The sequence below is a fragment of the Macrobrachium rosenbergii genome, chromosome 9 (genome assembly GCF_040412425.1).
Source record: "Macrobrachium rosenbergii isolate ZJJX-2024 chromosome 9, ASM4041242v1, whole genome shotgun sequence".
In the NCBI taxonomy this organism is placed as follows: Eukaryota; Metazoa; Arthropoda; class Malacostraca; order Decapoda; family Palaemonidae; genus Macrobrachium; species Macrobrachium rosenbergii.
The window spans coordinates 7,945,162-7,969,469 of record NC_089749.1 but is presented as its reverse complement, the minus strand read 5'-3'; the positions used below and the strand labels follow the sequence as shown (position 1 = coordinate 7,969,469).

The 24,308-nt window shown below is 39.3% G+C and overlaps 1 protein-coding gene across 9 annotated transcripts in view; it reads right to left on the bottom strand.

The window, feature by feature from the left end:
* Positions 1 to 725: 725 nt before the first annotated feature.
* Grip (Glutamate receptor interacting protein) overlaps positions 726 to 24,308 on the bottom strand; it is a 40,219-nt gene continuing 16,636 nt past the window's right edge. For 3 of the 9 annotated variants that reach the window (XM_067108314.1, XM_067108313.1, XM_067108315.1), the window contains exons 3-18: positions 19,536 to 19,698; positions 18,741 to 18,866; positions 17,950 to 18,114; positions 17,297 to 17,466; positions 16,476 to 16,679; positions 15,145 to 15,337; positions 13,846 to 14,063; positions 13,100 to 13,315; positions 12,644 to 12,763; positions 11,876 to 12,034; positions 11,164 to 11,340; positions 9,960 to 10,127; positions 8,580 to 8,699; positions 5,098 to 5,352; positions 4,335 to 4,507; positions 726 to 3,611 (exon numbers count right to left, since the gene is read on the bottom strand). In XM_067108314.1, the coding sequence (XP_066964415.1) occupies positions 3,324 to 3,611; positions 4,335 to 4,507; positions 5,098 to 5,352; positions 8,580 to 8,699; positions 9,960 to 10,127; positions 11,164 to 11,340; positions 11,876 to 12,034; positions 12,644 to 12,763; positions 13,100 to 13,315; positions 13,846 to 14,063; positions 15,145 to 15,337; positions 16,476 to 16,679; positions 17,297 to 17,466; positions 17,950 to 18,114; positions 18,741 to 18,866; positions 19,536 to 19,698 (2,915 nt within the window). In that variant the 3' untranslated portion in view covers positions 726 to 3,323. The remainder of the gene's footprint in view (positions 3,612 to 4,334; positions 4,508 to 5,097; positions 5,353 to 8,579; positions 8,700 to 9,959; positions 10,128 to 11,163; positions 11,341 to 11,875; positions 12,035 to 12,643; positions 12,764 to 13,099; positions 13,316 to 13,845; positions 14,064 to 15,144; positions 15,338 to 16,475; positions 16,680 to 17,296; positions 17,467 to 17,949; positions 18,115 to 18,740; positions 18,867 to 19,535; positions 19,699 to 24,308) is intronic. The other 6 variants (XM_067108318.1, XM_067108317.1, XM_067108319.1 and 3 more) reach the window with 3 other exon arrangements.

Genomic DNA, 24,308 nt, shown 5'->3' with positions numbered 1-24,308 from the left:
CCCTTGGCTCGCTGGATTTGCCGAGGTAATGTGTCAGCCATTGTAGACCAGCTAACACGAACTTAGAGGGAGGGGATTTAAGGCTCACATCGTGGACGAAACTCTTCTGAATCCTCTTATTAAACAGATAATCACAGCCAGATAACCATTGCTATATAAATCCTAAGTCAATCTTGTAATTCGCAGTCCACCAAACACTGTAATCCATCTCCAATCACGGAAGAGCACGCAAATAGTGTGGGAGAAAACGAACCGGTTCGGTCTAAAGCCCTGAAGAATCTTTTGAACACCTTTCTCTTTTTTTTTTTTTTTATCCCATTTGAGTATTGTCTCTCATTTTCAGCCGAGACAAAAGCCGATGAGTAATATACTGGATTGTTAAAGTTTGTTAACATATTACTTTCAACCAAATTGAAGTGAATTGAATATAAAATTTAAGCCAAAGGACATTCAGCGCTGAAACGGAAATTGACAGTAAGAGGTTTGAAAGGTGAATCAACCGTTAGGAGGCGGTGAAAAGTACGTTGGAAGAGAGAGAATATGAAAGGAGGTACAGTAAAAGGAACGAAAGGGGTTGCAGCTAGGAGCCTATGGAAGGGAACTCTGCAAAGAACCTTACGTAATGCCTGCAGTGCACCGCTTGATTTCCACTGACGGCAACACCCCTTTCAACCATGCATGCAATCCCTTATCTAACTTCAAAACAACACGAAGGTCAAGAACTGTTTTTCTAAATTAAAATCCTTTATTTTCAAGTCTTTTTTACAAAAATACAATATTTTTTTTTTTGTAGAAGACACCTCACAAAAAAATTGACACTGTTTTTCGTCTAGGAATTCACAAAATATATAGTTATTATTATTCGTGAGATTTGAAAACCGTGCTTACCAGTTACAGTATTAATGAAAATGTTGACATGACTAGGAATACAAAACATATATATATATAACCGTTGTTATCGTATTATGCATTGTTACAATGCTGCGCAGTAATCCACGCGCATGTACAGTATAAGTAGATGACGTTGATGTAGAATGACTCTAAATCAGTGATTCTTAAACTGGGGGGGCGCGAGCAGGGTTGCCAAATGGTGCCTACTGTTTTTTGAATTTGTGACGTTAATTGCAAAATTGCCAAAACCATTATCACTGCTTCCATATGTTTTCTAATTATTATCTCAAAAGAATGCCAATAATTCAAAATATAGTTTATGGCTGGTAAAAATTTCAGGGGCAGGGGGCCTGGGATCCATGCATAATGCAACGGGGGGCAAGGCAAAAAAAAGTTTAAGAACCACTGCTCTCAATGCTATTTTGGTGGAAGAGATTTATTCAACAACAGGGATTAACTAGGGAAGGAAAATCTATAGAGAATTCTATAAACTATACAACAGATGTTAGGTAAAAGTGTGTGTGTGTGTGTGTGTGTGTACAATTTAACCTGTGGTATTAAATACTTAATTAATATATATAAAAAAAGTCTATTTATTAACATTACATGGTATGTACGATGCTTGCAATTGCCGTTAACAAGTCTTTGAATCGAAACTGCACTGTACAATGAAGACGAATTCAATAATCAATTGACCTCTTCTGGTCAAATTTAAGTGTTGCTGCGCCCACGTAATACAAAAAATTCGACCAGTGTTCGTGTTTTCCATGTTAGACAAAACGCCCATTTTTTTCGACTTTCCTGAACTATATAACTAAGGTTACTCGGATGGAAAAAAAAAAAAACGTTATTGTAATAAAAATCCAAATATATATATATACATCATAGGACAGTAGATAGATTAAGATTGTTACTAAAAATATTTACAAAAATTTTTTATATATTTATATATGTATATACCGTAGTTTTTATAAAAAGGCACTAGGATACAACCTATAAAACTGTTGAGTTTTATTAAAGGGGTAATGTAAATGTTTGCAGAATCAAAATATTTTTAGTTGTCTGTAAAAGAAAACTATTGTGGCGGCTTTGTCTGTCCGCCCTCAGATCTTGAAAATTACTGAGCTAGAAGGCTGCAAATTGCTATGTTGATCATCCACCCTCCAATCATCAAACATGCCAGATTGCAGCCCTCTAGCCTCAGCAGTTTTTATTTTATTTAAGGTTAAAGTTAGCCATAATCGTGCTTCTGGCAACGATATAGGATAGGCACCCACCGGGCCGTGGTTAAAGTTTCATGGGCCGCGGCTCATTCAGCATTATACTGAGACCACTGAAAGACAGATCTATTTTCGGTGACCTTGATTATACGCTGTAGCGGCTGTACAGAGAACTCGACTGCGCCGGAGAAACTTCGGCACATTTTTTTACCTGTTTCAATATTGTATCTCATTCCAAGATCAGACTGCTTAGGGTTCTGCTAAGATATTAAGACGCTTAATTATACTCAGTTGGAAGGGTCAACATATAATTACGGTACATCAACAATTAGTATCGGTTAATATGTTAAGAGCAATCTTTAGACTGCTAATAAAAAAATCAGTAACGTTGGAACAAAGCGTTAATAATGGTGATTTACCTTTCATTTTTTTTTTTTACAAACCTGACAACCTTCAGTAGGCTTATGTACACTCTCACATTCGAGATATCACTGAAATCCCCACCTTCAATAGGTAATTGTTTTTTTTTTTTTTTCAAGAACTGTTTATTTATTTATCTCTCAAGGACGACTCGAGATCTCACTGAAATTTCTCATCAAAGATAATTTCTTTCAAGAACTGTCTATCTATCTATCTCTCAAGAAGGATTGAGTTATCACTTAAAGTCCCCCCCCCCACAAAAGGTATTATTTTTTCAAGAATTATCTATCTATCTTTCTATCTCTCAAAATTCCTCACAAAAGATAATTTCTATCAAGAACTATCTGTGTATCTAAATATCTCTCAAAGACGACTCAAGATATCACTGAAATTCCCCAACAATAGATAGTTATTTTTTCAAGAACTATCTGTGTATCTATCTATCTCTCAAGAAGGACTCGAGGTTTTATTGAAATTCCCCACAAAAATAATTGCTTTAAAGAACTATCTGTCTATCTATTTATCTATCTATCTCTCAAGGACTGGAGATATCACTGAAATTCCTCAGAAAAGACAATTTTTTCAAGAACTATCTATCTATCCATCCATCTATCTCTCAAGGACTGGAGAGATCAATGAAATTCCTCAGAAAAGATCATTTCTTCAAGAACTATCTATCTATCCATCCATCTATCTCTCAAGGACTGAAGATATCACTGAAATTCCCCCCATCCCCCCAAGGATAATTTCTACCAAGAACCATCTATCTCCCAAGAAGGACCCCTAAATCCTTCACAGCGTCTTGAGAATGGTGGGTATGGGCGTGAAGGACGGAGTGACCGTCGAGTAGGGCTCGCTGTTGTCTTCCCCGAGGAGGTCCTTGTCCCCCAGGATCCCCACGCCCTCCTCTTCCTCTTCTTCGATGTCGTTCCAGGGCGGGGAATTCAGGTCGGAGGAGAAGTCCAGCGTAGGATTCGCGTGGGGATTCCTCGACACCACTAGCACCAAGCGATCGCCTGCCGCGGCCATCAAGGGTACGGTCAGGCAGCAGTCGAAGTCGTGGGTTCTGGTGTCGTTCACCTGGGGGAAGGGCGTAGGTCGAGTGAGGTCACATAATCAAATTGTGTCTCTTGGTAAGTATAAAATACACAACCTCTTATCAGTTAGATCTTTCCTAGTAATGACCGCCGAGTGTTTTCGGGGGTCGTTATCTAGGGCTAATGTTTCTTGGGGGGGTCATTATCTTTATGATATTTACAGTCTTTTGCTTATGTTTTCACGGGCATCCCCAACGGGCTTGTACTAAACACGCCGCAGTAAAGGCGGGGACATACCAGGTTAAAACCCTTAGGGTTTACCATCTTTGAAAGATCCTGTCAGTTAGAATAAGTACTTTAACTTCAATATTACTGTCAAATGTTTTAGACGATTTGCTTATTTCTTGCTCAAGAAACGTATGAACTCTAATTCTACTCGAACAACTTGGAGACATTTAGCCTATTTCTTTCTGAAGAAATATGTTAGCTCTAAATACAGTAGTTCGTGGCTCTATATGAAAAGCATGAGGCGTGACGGATACTTCTAATCCCTAAGAATGACACTTTCCAAAGGCATCGTGCTATTTAGAGCTAATGTGTTTCTTTAGAAAGAAATAAACAAAACGTTTCTGACTTCTTACAAGTAACATTAAAGTTTATATACATGTTTCTTGAGCATGAACTTAGCAAACTGCATATAACATCTACCGTTTGGAATTAGTTTGAAGAAGATTCGTTTAAAACTACGAAATCAAAGACCCCCTACCTGCAAGATTCTGTCGTACGGTTTCAGCACTCCAGATTTGTCAGCTGGCCCACCCTTGCGGATTCTGTTGACGTAGACACCCTTTTCGTAGAGTCCGTCTGACACGCTAAATCCGAAGTCCTCATAGACGCGATCTTTCAGCAAAGTGACTTGGTAAACTTGTCCTCCACCGGCTGGAAAATGGGCAATGAAAAGGTACAAAATTACTCAATTTCATCAAATTTTGGGAACATTTGTAAAATTATCTTTGCTAACTCCCATTCGGTTTACTGATGATCTACAGCAGAACGAATGTTTTGCAGCATTCAGCGAGGTAAGGGTAAGCCACTGCTTACTATTATTACTCAGAAGATGAAGAACTTTATTCATATGGAACACGCCTGCCTACAAAGGGCCACTGACTTGAAATTCAAGCTTCCAAAGAATTTGGTGTTCATTTCTAAAAAGTGACAGAAGGTAATAGGAAATACAGGAAGAGCAGATCTAGAGATCAGTTATTAGAAAAGAAACACAAGATAAATGAATAAACTAAGAAGCAAAAAGATAAAAGTATAATTATTTAAATGCAAGGAGAACAGTTTTAGGGCAGTAATGCGTTGCATTCTCGCTTGAACTTTTGAGGTTCTAGTTGCACGATCATCCTCATCTGCCTGTGGATTATGGCGCCCAGCAAAATATACCTCCTTTTAACCTTGGCACTGATACAAATCCTTAGGTTTACGATTATCACACAGAAGGACACGGCACTAGGAACCTGACTTACGAGGGGGCGAAGCAGTTCTTCCGTAGGTGGCCGTGTAGGTGAGGGCAGCGTTGCTGATGGAGTAAATACCTTCTTCTTTCGGCTCGCCTTCGCTACTGGCGCTCGTGACTGTCACTATTGGGCGTCTTCTGTTCGACAGAGTCTGACAGTGAGCAGTTGTCGTTGCGGTTGACGTTTCGGCAGGGGGGTTTCCCTCGCCGTTGGGAATATCGCCGTTGCTTGTGACTCCTTCTTTCTTCCTCTGCATGCAGTTGCCTGACGAAAACAAAAGTGGATGACTGATTACTTTCTGGGTAAACGAAAAACCCTGTCATTGATTTTCTTGGTAAACAAAACCCCTTTGTCACTGATTTTCTTGGTAAACAAAACCCCCTTGTCATTGATTTTCTTGGTAAACAAAACCCCCTTGTCATTGATTTTCTTGGTAAACAAAAAACCCATTGATTTTCTTGTCAAAATTGATTGATTTTCTTGGTAAGCAAAAAACCCTGTCATTGATTTTTTCTTGGTAAACAAAAACCTTATCACTGATTTTCTTGGTAAACAAAAACCCTTGTCATTGATTTTCTTGGTAAACAAAACCCCCTTGTCATTGATTTTCTTGGTAAACAAAACCCCTTGTCATTGATTTTCTTGGTAAACAAAACCCCCTTGTCATTGATTTTCTTGTAGAAACAAAAACCCCTTTGTCACTGATTTTCTTGAGTAAACAAAGCCCCCTTGTCATTGATTTTTCTTGGTAAACAAAACCCCCCTTTGATTTTCTTGGTAAACAAAACCCCTTGTCATTGATTTTCTTGGTAAACAAAACCCCCTTGTCATTGATTTTCTTGGTAAACAAAACCCCTTTGTCACTGATTTTCTTGGTAAACAAAACCCCTTGTCATTGATTTTCTTGGTAAACAAAACCCCCTTGTCATTGATTTTCTTGGTAAACAAAACCCCTTGTCATTGATTTTCTTGGTAAACAAAAAACCTGTCATTGATTTTCTTGGTAAACAAAAAACCCTGTCATTGATTTTCTTGGTAAACAAAAAGCTCTATCATTGATTTTCTTGGTAAGTTTTCTTGGTAAACAAAACCCCTTTGTCACTGATTTTCTTTAATGATTTTCTTGGTAAACAAAGTCACTGATTTTCTACCCCTTTGTCACTGATTTTCTTGGTAAAACAAAACCCTTTGTCACTGATTTTCTTGGTAAACAAAAACCCCCTTGTCATTGATTTTCTTTGCCCTTTGTCACTGATTTTCTTGGTAAACAAAACCCTTGTCATTGATTTTCTTGGTAAACAAAACCCCTTGTCATTGATTTTCTTGGTAAACAAAACCCCTTTGTCACTGATTTTCTTGGTAAGCAAAAACCCTGTCATTGATTTTCTTGGTAAACAAAACCCAATGTCATTGATTTTCTTGGTAAACAAAAAACCTGCCATTGATTTTCTTGGTAAACAAAACCCAATGTCATTGATTTTCTTGGTAAACAAAAAATTGATGATTTTCTTGGTAAACAAAAAACCCTGATTTTCCATTGATTTTTCTTGTAAACAAAAAACCTGTCATTGATTTTCTTAGTAAACAAAAGCTCTATCATTGATTTTCTTGGTAAACAAAATCCCTGTCATTAATTTTCTGCTCTATCGATTTTTTTCAATGCCTCGTCATTTTCTTGGTGAGTTCCATTGATTTTCTTGGTAAACAAAACCCAATGTCATTGTTGCAAAAACCCTGCCATTGATTTCTTTAAACAAAACCCCTTCTGATTTTTTGGTAAACAAAGAAAAGCATCGATTTTATTTTTCTTTCCTACGGAAGAAGGTTGAAGCTCCGATCCCTTATACCTGACGACATTAAATTAACATGCAAATATTAAACAAAACACATTAGAAATATAAATAAAATCATATGCCTCTACTTAAACACACAAACAACAAGCACGTGATCAATTCTGTAGAATTTTAGTTCTGTAATTGTTGCTAATTCCTTATCATAAATAAGTCTGAACTTAAGATGCTATATTATTTAAGGACCATACGCTAACAGAGAAAATTACCATAAGGTACTGTAATGGTACTGGACGAATTAAGTTCATTTCAATAATCTCAATAATCAATCACTACACCAGTTTAGGCTAATGTATTTTCATTCAGCCTTGGAGCGTAAGATAATGTGATTTTTTTTCTCAAAATTTCCAAAAGTATAACAAGATGGAACACCAAAAGCAATTTAAAATAACTGTTTGAAAATTGGTCAAGAATATAGTTCAGCATGAATCAGTGTCATCACGTTTTAAGCTAATTAATTCATCCTTCACCTGAATCCTACGAAAGCATAAGTGTGAAAGAGAGTTTGACATATAAATATTTCAAAATTGTATAGTTCAGTACGAATCAATTTAATTTCTTTCTAAGGCTAATTCATTCTTCATCTGAATCCTACAAAAACATTCACTGTGAAAGAAGGCTATATATAAGCATTATATCTATTGAGCTTTCATTGTGAAGGAGAGCTATGCATAAGTATTATAACTATTAAGCTTTCATTGTGAAAGAGGGCTATACATAAGTATTATATCTATAAAGCTTTCATTGTGAAGGAGAGTTATACATAAGTATTATAACTATTAAGCTTTCATTGTGACAGAGAGCTATACATAAGCATTATATCCATTAAGCTTTCATTGTGAAAGAGAGCTATACATAAGTATTATAACTATTAAGCTTTCACTTCATTGCATTATAACTGTAAAGCTTTCATTGTGACAGAGAGCTATACATAAGTATTATATCTATAAAGCTTTCATTGTGGAAGAGAGTTATACATAAGTATTATATATGTTAAGCTTTCATTGTGGAAGAGAGCTATACATAAGTATTATATCTATACATTATAAAAGTAATATATCTATAAAGCTTTCATTATATTTATACATAAGTTTTATTCAAGCTTTCATTGTGACAGAGAGCTATACATAAGTATTATATCCATTAAGCTTTTATTGAGAAAGAGAGCTATACATAAGTATTATATCCATGAAGCTTTCATAGTGAAAGAGAGCCATACATAAGTATTACATCCATGAAGCTTTCATTGAGAAAGTGAGCTATACATAAGTATATCCATCAAGTATTCATTGTGAAAGAGAGCTATACGTAAGTATTATATCTATTAAGCTTTCATTGTGAAAGAGAGCTATACATAAGTATTATATCTATATTAAGCATTCTTTGTGAAAGACAGCTTTAATAGGTTTACATATTATACTTTACTGGAATAGGAAAGAGAGAGAGAGAGAGAGAGAGAGAGAGAGAGAGAGAGAGACAACCTCTGACCTAAGAAAAGGTCACTCGATATCACACACCTGCACGTGGAACTTGTGCCAGCCAGCACAAGGCGGCTGCCTTAATCTTAAAAACTAACTAACTTGGAAACAACACGACAAAACAACCATATTGACCTGAGAAAGGTCACTCGATATATCACACCTGCATGTCCGTTCGGTAGGATGAGGGTGGGGGGCGGAGACTGAGGTCGATTCCGCAAACCACAGCTCTCGGATATTTGGTTGAGGTCAGCGATCATCTTGTCCCAGTCGGTCTTATCCTCTGGCGGTCCATAGAAGAACATGCCTTAAGCCTCAGAGACACAACTACTACTCAACTACTTTTGCTTGTGCTGCTATTACTGCTTTCCCACGAGAAGCACAGAGGATGGGATGGGATGGGGTCCAGGTGCTAGTCTGACATGTGTCTAAGATATTGTGCTACTTTTACTGCCCTCCCACAAGAAGCACAGAGGATGGGAAGGTGGGTCCAGGTACTAGTCTGACATGTGTCCAAGATATTGTGCTGCTTTTACTGCCCTCCCACAAGAAGCACAGATGGGATAGGATCAGATACTTGGACATGTGGAATTGTGCTGCTTTTTACTTCCCACAAGCACAGAGGATTGGGAAGGGTTCCAGGTACTAGTCTGACATGTGTCCAAGGTATTGTGCTGCTTTTTACTGCCCACCCCTAAAATCGTCTTTCCCTTCCCCTTACAAGAAGCACGGAGGTGAAGGGGTGTTGGTACTTTTATTGTGCTGTGTTAATGTGCTGATTTTACTGCTTTCCCCTAAAATCGCCTTCCCTTTCCCCCTACAAGAAGCACAGGGGAGGAGAAGAGGTTCAGGTACTTATATGACACATGTCCAAGAGACTGAGTTTTAGGGGTGCTTCTCATAATTCAGTCAACAACAACTTTGCAAACTTCCAAGTATCATGCGTTGAATTTCCCGTTTTACAGACTTTTCTTGATCAAGGAGTGACTGACGAGTACTGATGCATATTCATCATGCACTTGGTTAACTTATTAAAAAGAGCAATCTCAATTCTTTTACAAAAAATCTACTAGCAATGGATATAAAAAAAAACTGGGTGTGAATTGGGAATAAAGCAAGTTCATATCTTTAAAACATTCCCTTAAAACTAAAACTAAAATAAAAATGCGGCCAAATAAAGAAAAAATGTTTAAAAATGGAGCAAAATAACTTAGGGGGGTTCCTCAGGCTAGAATCTCTTTCTGTTTTCCATAGAAGCAAAAGCCAAAGGGAATGGTGAGTGAGTGCAGAAACAAGTCATGTACCGCAATTAAAACAACATATTACAGCAACTACCTTTGTATACAATACCTCCTCTTTCATTCCATTTCACCCGTGATATACTGAGTGCCCTTACAAAGAATACTGCTGTCAAATCTATGGAGAGGCTTTAATAACCAAGCTTTAATTCTACTGTAGGCCACTACTTCTGTACCATCAGAAATGAATGAAAGAGCTTCAGACTAAAATTTAAGTACAGGGGGTCCAAAGGAGGCCAACATACCTGACTGTCCACTGTCTACTGAAGGAGGTGGAGAAGGTGATCTCCACATGTCCCTAGTCTCCTCGTCCGTCGGTTTCCTGTTGGCTTCGGGATTCTCTGAATCTCCATTCACATTTGGTTCGTCTCTTCCCTCTGTACCTGCCCGGCGGCGCACTGTACTGCCACAGTCTGCAGATGAAGCAACCAATGCGCAGTCAAACTGAATGAATTCAAAGAAATTTAGGCTGTCATGCCAAGCACTGGGGCACTTTCCGGCCATTCAGTGCTCAAGACAGCGAAAAGAGATGTCTGAATTACAACTTACTGGTAGGGAGAAAGAGTTTCTTGTTGTTGAGAACTTTAAGATGGACATAAAAAGACATGCTTTGTCTGTTAGTAAGCTGAACACTTTGTAATCTACATCAGAGGTAGATTTTACTTGTTATAGTGTGGTGCTGTAAAAGTTACGAATACCACAGGATTTGCTTTGCTCCATTTTATGGTAAACCTTTTGAACGTACATGACCAAACTGGCTTCAGTTTTAAGCTTCATTCATCAACTTTAGATCTGCTTTGGAGACAAAGTACAACAGTTAACACTCTTAAATGCCATCAAGTAATCGTACTTTTGCAGGAATCTGCTTTGAAGTGGTAGTGCTGTACTTATAACGCTTAAATACAGGTTGCTGTTATGTAGCCATATCAGTAATAGATTTGATTTTAATTATATTATTTGCAGCAGATTTACCTTAGACGGCTACGAGGCAGTTCACATTCTCACAACTGAATCACTGACTTGAATGATTCATTAATGAGGGAATACTGGAAAGGAGGGAGAGTCAAGATATAAGAAGAATGTGTAGTATATGTAATGTAAAGAAGGCTAGGGGAAGATTGGCTCTGAGATACTATGGTATGTAATAAGAGAGAGGAGGTGGAACCAATCAGAGTGCTAAGAACATGCCAGTGATGGGGAGGAGGAGGGAGAGTGTGGGGCGTCAGCGGATCAGATGGATGGATGTGGTGACGAGAGATATGGGTGAATGGGACTTGGGGAAGATGTAAGGAATAGAAGTAGATGGAGAAAGTTGACTTGAGCGGCCAACCCTGCTATACAGTGGGACTAACAAAAATAAATATTAAAAGATGACTCTTATCATTAACGTCTGAAAATAATCGTGGAAGAAACTATACATTCACCAAGGTCTAAATTTCGGCAACCAACCTGATCTGAAAACGATGTCTGATCCAGAATCTCTCTTGGACATTGCAGGAGTTGATCCTGCGGGCGCAGGATCCAGACCTGAACTGTCCCAGGATTCCACGGCGGAATCCACAGAAGGAATTGCGGGTCCGAACCTGCCAAGCCAATCCTCTCGACTCAGTTCCTCACTGGGGACTCCTGTAGGACCAATAAGGAAGCTACATGAAAATACGTCACCACAAATTCACGGGAAAAGAGGCTGGGTACTTCTGTACAAAGGAGGCTCCTTTGATGAAAATTAATAGCTGAATAGAAAAAAGAATTCATTAGCCTTATAATAATTGTTATTATTATTCATGAGATGAGCCCTATTCATATGGAACAGGCCCAAAGGGGTCACTGACTTGAAGTTCAAGCTTCCATAGAATATGGTGTTCATTTGAAAGAAGTTACAGGAGAGATCAGTTACTAGAAAACAAAGGTAAAACTAACAAATCAATAAATAAATAGATAAAAATGTAAACAAAAATAAATCAATAAAACAATAAATAGAGAAAAATGTATTAAAATGCAAGGAGAATGGTATCTGGGTAGCAATGTAAGTAAAAACTCTCTACTCTAATTAACCCTGAGTGAATCATTCCTAATTTTGCAAGGACCTTGTCTGACACATCACCTGAGGACTGAACAATGTTAACAAAATCTCTATATCTAATGAACTGTGATATCTCACCGGAGTCCCTAGGTCGCGAAATCTTGAGAGTGACCGTGTCTCCCGAATTCTGGAGCATCAAGATAGCCTCGCTGAGAGGCTTCCCTCGAAGGGACGCCCCGTTGATGGCCAAAAGGCGATCTCCAATGTGGATGGCCCCTGTTCGATCCGCCAGCCCACCTGGGAAGACAGACAGAGCAAGATGACACTATTTATGGTAAAGAATATACAAGCTATATACTTCGAATAACAAACTTCTGTACTCCTGTATTCACAGTGATCAGGAATATGTTAGTTTTGTTATTTGAAAAATATGGTTTTGTCATGTAAATAGTGTTTTTATGGGCCATTTAACTTTACAGTGCACTGTTAGTTTTCAGTAAAAGACATCACTTAGTAACACTTCAACTTAGGGACCGCAACCATATTATAATTATTTTTTGCTACAACACCATTTAAGATGCCATACATTTGTAGATATCTTTCTTAAATTCAATGTTAAGTGTCATACATTTATAGATATCTTTCTTAAATTCAATGTTAAGTGTAGAGTACAGGTTAATTGAGTTAGGAATTCTGTGGAATTGCTGTCAGCTGTAAGATATCTGGAAAATATCCTAGTACAGGCTACATTATAGGGTTTTTAGTACTTAAATGGACTATGCTCCTTATCAGAAAGGCCAGACCCCAAAAGTATCTATTAAGTTGAGGTGCTATTGTACCTTTATTCCATAATGTTTAGGATATTTGGAACAATATGAAGAGAAAAGGATTGCACAAACACTGTACCTGGAGCAAGACCAGCTATGAAGATTGGGTCAAAGGGTTCCTCACTACCCGAGATGGTTATACCAAGGGCGCCACCATGTCTGACGAGCTCTACGGTGTACATCACAAGTCCTCCACTTTCTGATCATGGGAAGAAAAGAGACTTATTAGGGCACAGTCTGAATGTCTTCTGAGGTAAAATGGAAGTGTTACACAATAATGCATCCTTAACTTCAATGGGTTATTCACTGCATTGGCGTCGCAGTCTCATCTTACAATTTGTGTGTGGCAAGTGTACGCATTTGTGAGTTGTAACTTCATGTTTTTGTAAAAATTTTACGAAATGAAGTGTATTTTCAAGGTTCATTTCTTACAATCATGTAAACAGATTGTCACTGATATCAAACTGCTATTCCAGATTCACCCTCAGAACATCTTGAACTCATTATCTAACAACAAGCATATCACCGATCTGACCTGAATACAGCTCGTCCTTTTGTACTCTGAGAGTGACGATGTCATCGCAGCACTGGAGGATGGCTCTGGCATCTTCCAGAGTCAGGTGTTCGAGGCGCGTGTCGTTGATGGCCAAGAGGCGGTCTCCTGGCTGCATCGTTCCAGAGCGGTGAGCCGGAGATCCCCTGACGACCTCGCTTATCAGGAAAGGCTCTCCCGAAGCTGCTCTGCGACCTGCTGAACATGGTAAGCCGATTTTGTCTTTGAAAAATGGCGGTGACTTTTATGGCAGGTTGTACGGAACGAAGAGGGAATAATTTATTGTGCTCGGTAATAAAGAATACAGAAATAACGGGGCATTTAACCACACAATTTTGTAATGTAACAGAGGGACAGTAATTGTGGTATTTCTTTATGTAATGAATTAGCATAGACACATATACAGTTTAAAACTCACAATCCACAGCTTTAAGGTAATTTAATATTTGAAGTTGTTTCTTTAAGAATATCTTCTGACTACAGAGATAATATTCATCAATCATGCAAGTGAGTAAGCACATAAATATGCTGTATGTAGGGCACGAAGGAAAAAGGTTAAAGGTGCGCGTGCTATAGATGTATAGATGTCATACATAGTACGCGTATGTATACAGTATTACCATCTGCATGTATCAAAGAGATCCACGCCTAAGCCTACATACAAAGAGGCAAGCATTTTAAGTGACTGATGAGGATCTGTCGCCACTAACATTAAAATCTCAACGTACCCGTCAACGTAATGCCAAGGCCGTTATGCCTCTTAGCCAGCTTGACAGCAAAGGTCCCCGAAGAAGGTACCACGGAGTCTGCCACGTCGAATTCCACGTCCAGGGTTACCGTAGGGCGAGAATTGGCCACCATCTGGGTTACCTCGCTCACTCCTAGGCCTGATACACTTCTGCCATTCACTCCCATGAGTCTGTCACCTACGCATATGACGCTGCACCTACAAGAAGTAAATAATCTTAAGACTATATAATCATCTATGTTTATTTAAAAGCTATTTTTTTACATGGAGGAGCATTCTGGCAACTTGACTGACCTTGCAAAGTGGTTAACGAACTTACATTAAAGGGTACCGTAATTAACGTCATTTTGCTACAGTTAACAGCATGAGAGCATAATCAACATCAGTTATGAGTATTATCAACGACACTGTCACCAGACAATGACAATGTTGCATAAATATATATTTGTGCAGAAACAAAATAAGCACTGTCTCACAATTTCCAACAGAGTGAACGTTTCAGAAGTCTCTCTCTATGATTTTGGCATAGTATCCTAGATGAAGCCCAAAAAAATATAGTAAACATTTAGGCAGACATTACAGGCTTGAGTATTATATGCTACAGAAGATACAACAAGTGAGATTAATCCTAGTCATAACAGTTACAATCAATACTGTAATGAGTCTGTCAAAATATTCTTGACAGGCATTACTATTATATAAAACATTAGGTACAGTAAGTCAGATCAGTTAATTCTCCAGTTTAGAGGAACCACAAAGACCACTTCACTGCCTCAGCAAGTCAGATTAGTCCTAACAGTCATAACAGGTACAGTCAGTTTTGACTGAATCTGTCAGTCAACTCTTTTAAATTTAGGGGACCCACACATACTATCTCACTGCCTCCAGCCTTCCACTGGAAGCCATCAATCAAATCAAGGAAAAGAGAGGGGACGTCATGCTTTACAGTCAGTATTGACAGTCTGTCAATCAATCCTCGAATTTTGAGGAACCTCACAGACCACTTCACTGCTTCCAATCTTCCTCTGAAAGCCATCAATCAAGTCAAGATGAAAAGGGGACATCGCACTTCAAATTTAGAGGACCTTCACAGATCACTTCACTGCCTCCAATCTTCCACTGGAAGCCATCAATCAAATTAAGATGAAAAGGGGACATCACACTTCAAATTTTCAGGAACCACACAGACCACTTCACTGCCTCCAACCTTCTTCTGAAAGCCATCAGTCAAATCAAGGAGCGTGAGGTAAAAGTGACCTAGACTTCAGAATCCACTTACTTATCGCAAGGGCCACCTGGATCTATGGCCGCTATGACGGGCAAGGCCGTGTCTGGATCAGAAGGGTGAGGAGGAGGCCTGAGGACGAGGCCGTAACCTCTGCCTTCCACCACCAGCGTCACCGTCAGGCACTCGGGATGACACACGCCGATCGCCCCTGCGCTCCCCGCCGTAGTGTGGGAGGACACGGAGCCTGTAGAGGAGGAAGGAAGGGCGTGATCAGGTGACTGACAGGTAGATTATTATTATTATTATCATCGCCTCCAACGCTGAGTAATGCCAAGGGCCTCCTTGGGTCATTCTTCAAGAACTGGTCCTGCATGAGAGACCTTCCTAAGTTCACGGTTAGTGTCAGGTGAATGAGGGTGAATGAGGCAGATTGATGAGGGTGAATGAGGGTGAATGAGTCAGATTATTGAAGATGAATGAGGGTGAATGAGGCAGATTAATGAGGGTGAATGAGGCAGATTACTGAAGATCAATGAGGGTGAATGATGCAGATTTTTGAAGATGAATGAGGGTGAATGAGGTAGATTATTGAAGATGAATGAGGGTGAATGAGGCAGATTAATGACGGTGAATGAGGCAAATCATCGAAGATTAATGAGGGTGAACGAGGCAGATTAATGAAGATTAATGAGGCAAGATAGCGTCTGGTCTCATCCACTCAAAATACAAGGTCAAAACTAGTTCAATACCAACACTGGTTTTGTTTCTGTTTGTAAATGACGTGAGGTGGAACAGCCTCTACCATCAACACATTTCTAAGACAAAGGTGTACAGGTGTTGATCGTTAATCAGGCGTGACACCTGCGTTAGATAACAGATACTATCACGAAAGTAAGATGAGAATATAACAGTATAAGGAGCGAAGAGGATTACATTTAGATTTTGGTAACAATATGAAAAATGATTTTCGAATTTGGTAACAACATGAAAAATGGTTTTGGTTTAAGTTTAAGCGACTGAAAATGAAACGATAAATAGCTATATGGATTCTTATGTTTTTTTTTAAATCTATATTCTATCAATCGAGAGGAACTCTCTTTTTATACCCTTATCAAAATAATTTTTCCAGACCACCGGGCTGATCACCAGTTCTAACAGGGCTGGCCCGAAGGATTTGCTTTTATTTATATTTTCCTAATTTATATTTTGTCAATCAAATTACTACAATTTAAAAAACTTTATAATTGGGTTAATTTCAGTTAAATTGCAATTTCAGTTCTCGTAGGGCTGGCCCCAAGGATTTGCTTTTATTTATATTTTGTCAATCAAATTACCACAATAAACAAAAAACTTTTTATAATTTGATTAATTTCAAACGCTACCTGTTTCCGCGCGATCATTCGGCCTAGTTCGTCTGTTGACCCTCCTGGCGGCCGCTGACCTCGGTCTAGAGGTCAAGGTGTTGTAGTTTGACCCTCCCGACAAGTAACCGCTTCCCCCTCCTCCTCCTCCCCCACCACTGCTGACGTAGCAGCCGGAGGTGTTGGCCATTCCGCCGTAGAGGTGGGGGAAGGCCACGCCCCCTCCTGGAGTGACAAGTGAAAGGATTATATAATTTTTAATTTCTTAAATTTTCTATTTCTTTTTATTTTATTTTTTAAAGGGTTGTAATGTCCTGTAGTTTAAAGGATTATTCCATAGAATTATTGGATTTTGGTTTGCTGTGCATGCATGATTATGCACATACATACATACATATGTATATATATATATGTATAATATATATATATATATATACATAAATATATATATTATATATATATATATATGTGTGTACAGTGTATATATATATATACAATATATATATATATATATATATATATATATATATATATATACATACATATTTGATATATATATCATATATATTATATAAACACATATATATACACACATATATATATATATATATATATATATATATATATATTATATATAAATATAAATATAAAATTTTCTATCAATATTTTCTTCCTTTCTACAATACAAAAACAAAAAGAAACACGCTTACAATCTTACGTCCACATCACAAAAAACTTCAAGACCAAAACCAACCAATAAAAAAATAAAAAGAATTAAATAACGCTAATCACATCCAAAAAAAATAACCTATAACAACTGTCATCTGAGTCTCCAGCTGTACCTCTCCTGAAGCTGATCCTCTGAGGACTGGTGGGCCCTGGGATGATCTCCAAGGTCACGTGGGTTCCAGGAGCCGTCTTCAGTAGCTGGGCAGCCTCTGCTACCGTCAGCTGGTCGAGACGGGTGCCGTCAATGGCTGCCACTATGTCGCCGACGGCGAGGGCGCCGCACCTGAAATGGACAGGTAATTACAGGTGTTGAAGAAGAGGAACCTCATAATTTTAAAAAATAAAAAAATGGAATCCTAGCAATGTAAGTCCAAAGGATCCCTATTATACAATGATAGAAAAGGAATCTCATAATTAAAAAATTTAAAAATTGGAATCCTAGCAATATAAGTCCAAAGGAACCTCATAATTCAAAAAGTGACTATATGGAATCCTTGCAATCAAAGGTCCTATGGATCACTATTATAAAATGACAGAAATGGAATCTTACAATTCAACAATGACAGCATGGAAACCATCAACAAAAAGTCCTATGCAAGAAGGAATCCTACTACATAAAGGATCCTCATAATTAATAAAAGTGACAACAAGGCATCCTAGCAACAAAATGTCCTAAGGATCCCTGTTATACAAATGATAGAAGAGGATCCTCACAACTCAAGAAATAAAAGATGGAATCCTATCAATTACCACTCCTGAATTTTACCTCTCAGCTATGCTGGCAGTCTTGATCGTTTCGATGATGATGGCGTTGGGTTCAGGGTGGGCATGCGTCAAGGTGATGCCCAGGGAAGTGCCAATGGCCCGCTCTATCTCCACCAGCAAGGGTCCCCCAGACGACCTGACGCTCTCCATCACAGACACGTCGTACCTAGGGCAAAAGGACAGAGGTAAAGCGGAGAGATTCAGTTACTTCTTAAAAAACTACTGAGGCTAGAGGGCTGCAAATTGGTATGTTGATCATCCTCCCTCCAGTCATCAAACATACCAAATTGCAGCCCTCTAGCCTCACTAGTTTTCATTTTATTTAAGGTTAAATTTAGCAATAATCGTGCGTCTGACAACGATATAGGAGAGGCCATCACCGGGCCGTGGTTAAAGTTTCATGGGGGCCGCGGCTCATATAGCATTATACCGAGAGTATTTTGTTCATGAGAATGAAAGGGATTTCTGTTTATGAAATTTTAAGAAGAAGCAAATGTGTTAGAATCCAAGTGTTGGTAAAAGAAAGTGCAGTATTCTATAAGCACTTGCTCTGTGGTGAGTGTGGCACTTTGTTACTTGTCAGAAACCAAGTGTGCATGAAATAAAGTGCAGTATTCTACTGGCACTTACTTTGTGGTCAGCGTGGCACTTTGTCAAGGGTAAAAAACCAAGTGAGAATGAAATAAAGTGCAGAGTTCTATAAACACTTACTCTATGGTCAGCGTGGCACTTTGTCAAAGGTCAGAAACCAAGTGTGAATGAAATAAAGTGCAGAATTCTATAAACACTCACTCTATATTCAGCGTGGCACTCCGCTCAACCCGCCGAAGTGTCTCCTGCGCCTCCGTCAGGGAACATCGCGTCAAATCTCGCCCGTCTACGGCCAGTAGACGGTCGCCTGCTTTGATGGTTCCTTCCCTGTCGAAAACAGAGGGAGTCTAGACGGTAAAAACAGTTTTGGACTTGACAATAAATTATTTACAATGTTTACCTGAAGCAAAATACTTTTCACGTGCTGGTAATAACTCTATAGTGAGATATTACGAATTGACATTTATGCGCAGTCCTGTTCTCTCTCCTCTCTCTCTCTCTCTCTCTCTCTCTCTCTCTCTCTCTCCGAACAGATGGAAGGAAAAATGACATGAAACTAATAACAATAATAATATCTCTCTCTCTCTCTCTTTCACAGGCTGAACAAAAAATACCATGACACTAATAATAATAAAAATACAACTCTCTCTCTCTCTCTCTCTCTCAGGCTGAAGAAAAAGTACCATCAAAAACTAATAACAATAATAATAATAATATATCAAACTTTCTCTCTCTCTCTCTCTCTCTCTCTCTCTCTCTCTCAAAGGCTGAAGAAAAAATACCATAGTATTAATAACAATAATATTTATCTAGCTCATTTAATTTGTAGAACTTTCTCTCTCTCTCTCTCTCTCTCTCTCTCTCTCTCTCAGAGGGAAAGGTAAGGCACACAAATCTCTTGTCTCCCAATTCACAAAACACCAGAGAAACGAAGGACCTTTTTCATCAGCATCGTCCCAAGTAAAGAAAAATTTTTGGGCAGGGGTCACTGCTCACCTGTCTGCAGGTCCCCCAGGTCTGACGTGGGTGATGATGAGGGGACGGCTCTTCGTGGCCTCGTGGGACGTCCCTCCCCTGACGGTGAAGCCGAAGCTCCCTTCCTCCTTCTCCAACAAAACTCCAACGCTTCGACCGATCACGCACCCGCTTCCCTGCACGGCTGTGGTGGTGGTGGAGAAAAAAAAATGATAATGATTTTTTTTTATTTTTGGGCAATAATTTTTTCAATTTTAGGTTCTACAGGAGAAAGGATAGATATAGAGGTTTTTCTGAAAAAAAAAAACAGGGAGGTATATGGGTTTAATTTTATTATTATTGTTATTGGAAAAATATAAAGAGGTTTTCCTGAAAAAACACAGGGCTATGACGATATATTTATTATAATTATAATTATTATTATTATTGTTTTGTTTTTGTTTTTTTTTTTTTTTTTGAGTCTGTGACGAAGCCTCGAGCTGTCAGGAACAAAACGCGTGCCTGTGATGAAAGAGGGTGAAAAAGCCAACCCCCCCCTACAAAAAAAACACAAGCAGACGCACGACTGTGACGACAGAAAAAATAAAAGCCCCAAAAACCCACACTAGATATTTTTTCTGTTTTTTTCTCTCAACCAAAACCCCCCAAAAACACACAGATTTTTTGTCCGTTTTTTTATCTCTGAGCAGACTTGAGACTTGGCTGCAATAGAGGGTAATCTGCTCCGTTCTTCACTGTCAACTGCATCACGCCTTCATTAGGGGAAAAAAAAAAAAACACGCCAGATACCACGGATAAAGTTAGGAATTTATTGTGGCTGCAATGTACATATATATAATCTGCATATCTATACACATGCATATGTATATAAATACATATATATCCAGATATGTATATATATACATAGATAGACATATATACATATATATAATTTCTCCCAAAGTAAAATATTTCTAAAGGAAAACAAAATGAGTATCACAGTGGCATCCATCCTTCAACAATTGTTCAACAGAGCAAAGCGTTTGCATCACCGTAGAAACAAACAAAGCGTCTGTATCCCCGTAGGAACAAACAAAGAGCTTGTATCCCCCGAGGAACAAACACAGCGCTTGTATCCACGCGAGAACAAAAGGAAGCGCCTGTATCCCCGCGGGAACAAGGGGAGCGCCTGTAACAAGGGAGGACTGTTTCCCGCGGGAACAAAAAGGAGAAACACCTGTATCCTTGCGGGAATAAATGGAGTGCCTGTATCCCTGCGGGGAACAAAGGAAATGCCTGTATCCCCACGGGAACAAAAGGCAACACCTGTACCTCCACAGTAACAAAAGGAAGCACCTGCATCCTCGCGGGAACAAAGGGAAGCTCCTGTATCCCCACTGGAACAAAGGAAACGCCTATACCAGTACCTCCTAGTAACAAGAGGAAGCACCTGTATCCTCACGGGAACAAAAGGAAGCGCATGTATCCTCGCGGGAACAACAGGGAAGCTCCTGTATCCACCACAGGAATAAAGGGAAACTACTGTATCCCAACGGTAACAAAAATCAAAGCTCCTGTATCCCTGGGGGATAACAAAAATCGAAGCTCCTGTATCCCCACGGGAACAAAAATCGAAGCTCCTGTATCCCAGTGGGAACAAAATCAAAGCTCCTGTATCCCCAGGAAAAAAAATCAAAGCTCCTGTATCCCCACAGGAACAAAAATCGAAACTCCTGTATCCCCAGCGGGGAAATAAAGGAATTGCCTGTATCCCATGGGGGACAAAAGGAAGCGCCTGTATCCCCACGGGGACAAAAGAAATCGCCTGTGTCCCACAGGAACAAAAAGGAAACTCTCCTTTCCCTGCGGGAACAAAAGGAAACACCTGTATTCTCGCGGGAACAATGGGAAGCGCCTGTATTCTCATGGAAACAAAAAAAAAGCCTGTATCCCCGAGGGAACAAAAGGGGTGGCTGTACACCGGCGAGAACGAAGCGCCTGTATTCCCGAATGAACAAACGTAGCACCTGTATCCCCGAGGGAGGAAGGGGAGGGCGCAATATCCCCGCGGGAACAAAAAGGGAAGCGCCTGTATCGCGGCAGGAACAAACAAAGCGTCTGTATCCCCGTAGGGAACAAACAACGCGCTTGTATCCCAGTAGGAACGAACAAAGCGTTTGTATCCCCGCAGGAACAAACCGATCAAAACGATTTTGAGAAACCACAAGAGAAGCAAACTGATTCTCCAACAGACTTCCTTATCTTACAGGGATGCCACAGATTCACCCTTTCAGTGCTGAGCGCCTTGGCACTGCATAATGCAGGTAGGTAGGTAGGTAGGTAGGTAGGTGCCATCTTTTCTGCCCGTGACAAATGGCAACGGTGACATTTGGGGATGTTTCTCAAAGGCAGAAAATGTATGATGATGCTGAACGCCTTTTTCGTGTAGGTTAGATGGTTTCGTTTTTTTTCTTCATTATTATATACTGGCATAGCCGATCAACACATCAAATTGTCACCTCGAAATAGGTGTTTTATATATTTATGTGTCTGTATGTGTTTGTGTGTGTATGTGTGGTGTGTAGGTGTGTGTTTGTCAGTAAACAGGTGTGTTGGTGTGTGTGTTTTATCTGTAAATAAACCGAAAAATAAAAATTCTGGCATGGCGAACACATCAACACATCAAATTGTCAGCTCGAAATAGGTGTGAACGTCCTGACAACGAAGCCACGGTATGACAACTTTGGCTCAAAAGTCGAGTTCCTTTTGAACAAACCAAAAAATAATTGGCAATGTTCCTCACAAGGTGAGACTAATCGTACCTTCATAACACGACTGAGGTATTTCGACAGAAAAAGCTGTCGGTCGTTTATTGAACGTCAAAGTAAGTCACTTAGTCATTCAGATAGTCATTCACTTTTTGCCTTTTTGAGCGTGAAAGTCAGCCACTCAGATAGTCAGCAAGTCAGCCACACTTTTTGCCTTTTTGAAGCGTGAAAACCATCCACGCAGTAATTTAGTCAGCAAGTCAGCCACGCTTATTGCCTTTTTGAAACGTGCAAGTCAGCCACTCTATACCACTCAGCAAGTCAGTCATGCTTTATTTCCTTTTTGAAATGTGAAAATCAGCCATTCAAACAGTCAGCAAGTCAGCCACGCTTTTTGCCATTTTAAAACGTGAAACTCAGCAAGTCAGTCACGCTTTACTTCCTTTCTGAAACGCGAAAGTCAGCCCCACACAGTTACTCAGACAGTCAGCAAGTCAGCCACACTTTTTGCCTTTTTGAAACCTGAAAATCAGCCACACAGTCATTCAGGCAGCAAGTCAACCACGCTTTTTTGCCTTTTGAAACGTGAACGACAGCCACGCGCAGTCAATCAACCACTCAGCCAGTTACTCAGCCAGTCAGCAAGTCAATCACTCAAGCAGCTTTTTCGCACGAACTACAAAAGGCAGCACGAAAACATAAACATCGCCAGCTCTATTGGCTGGCTTCGCGCAGCCCTTCAGAATCCGGCGAACGCCGCGTCTGCAGCCCGCCGGGGGTAGGTAGTTGTACTAATCATCGAGGTCTAAGGATTTTAGACCTTGGGTGTAACAGGTTTCATGGTCTCACTGTTTATCCGGCCGGATCAGACCCTGATTCATCGGGGGCTATTTGGGTCATCCTCCCGAATTCCTGCGTGGAACCACTTCATTCCTCGAGACAGACACAGAGGGGAGAGGAATGACTCTTCTCCTTCCTCTCCATCTCCTATTTGTTTGTTTTGTGTTTATTTGTCATGCGGGTATTAATTTATTATTAGCTGTGAGTGCTACTGCGTTCATTTTAGTGTTTGGGTATACGCCGTTGAGATACGGAATTTTTTCTTGAATGTTTTCCGCAACCACAAGTTCCCGTTTTCTTTGTTGTAGAATACAATCTTTTAACTTTCGTGATTCTAGATACTCTTGTAGGTTTTGTAGAATGCAGTCTTTCTCGTTTTATTCGTTGTAGAATACGATCTTTCAACTTTCGTAACTCTACAATATTCTTGTAGATCTTGTAGAGTACAGTCTTTCTCGCTTTCTTTGTTGTATAATATAATCTTTTAACTTTCGTGATTCTACAATACTCTTGTAGATTTTGTACAATACAGTCTTTACCATTTTCTTTGTCGTAGAATACAATCTCTTAATTGTCGTGAATCTACAATAATCGTGTAGATCTTGTAGAATACAGCCTTTCCCGTTTTCTTTATTGTATAATACAATCTTTTAACTTTCGTGATTCTACAATACTCTTGTAGATCTGGTGACAGAAATTCATTTCTCGGTATAATGTGGTTCGGATTCCACAATAAGCTGCAGGTCACGTTGCTAGGTAACCAACTGGTTCTTAGCCACGTAAAACAAGTCTAATCCTTCGGGCCAGCCCTAGGAGAGCTGTTAATCAGCTCAGTGGTCTGGTTAAACTAAGGTATACTTTTTGTAAAATATATACAGTCTTTTCCGTTATCTTTGTTGTAAAATACAATCTCTTAACCTTCGTGATTCTACAATACTCTTGTAGATCTTGTAGAATAAAGTCTCTCTGGTTTTCTACGTTGTAGAATACACTCTTTTAATTCAGTCTTAATTCTGTTATACTCTTGTACAGTTGTAGATTATCATCTCTTGTATTTGAAGCTCAACAAATGATGTTTCATTATACTCTTATAGATTTTGTATACACCTTCTCTTATGTGAAAAACTTGACAAATATTTCAAAAATATCTTTGTGCATTTAATCACTCACCTAATTCCATCAAACTACAAAACACACTTACATCTAA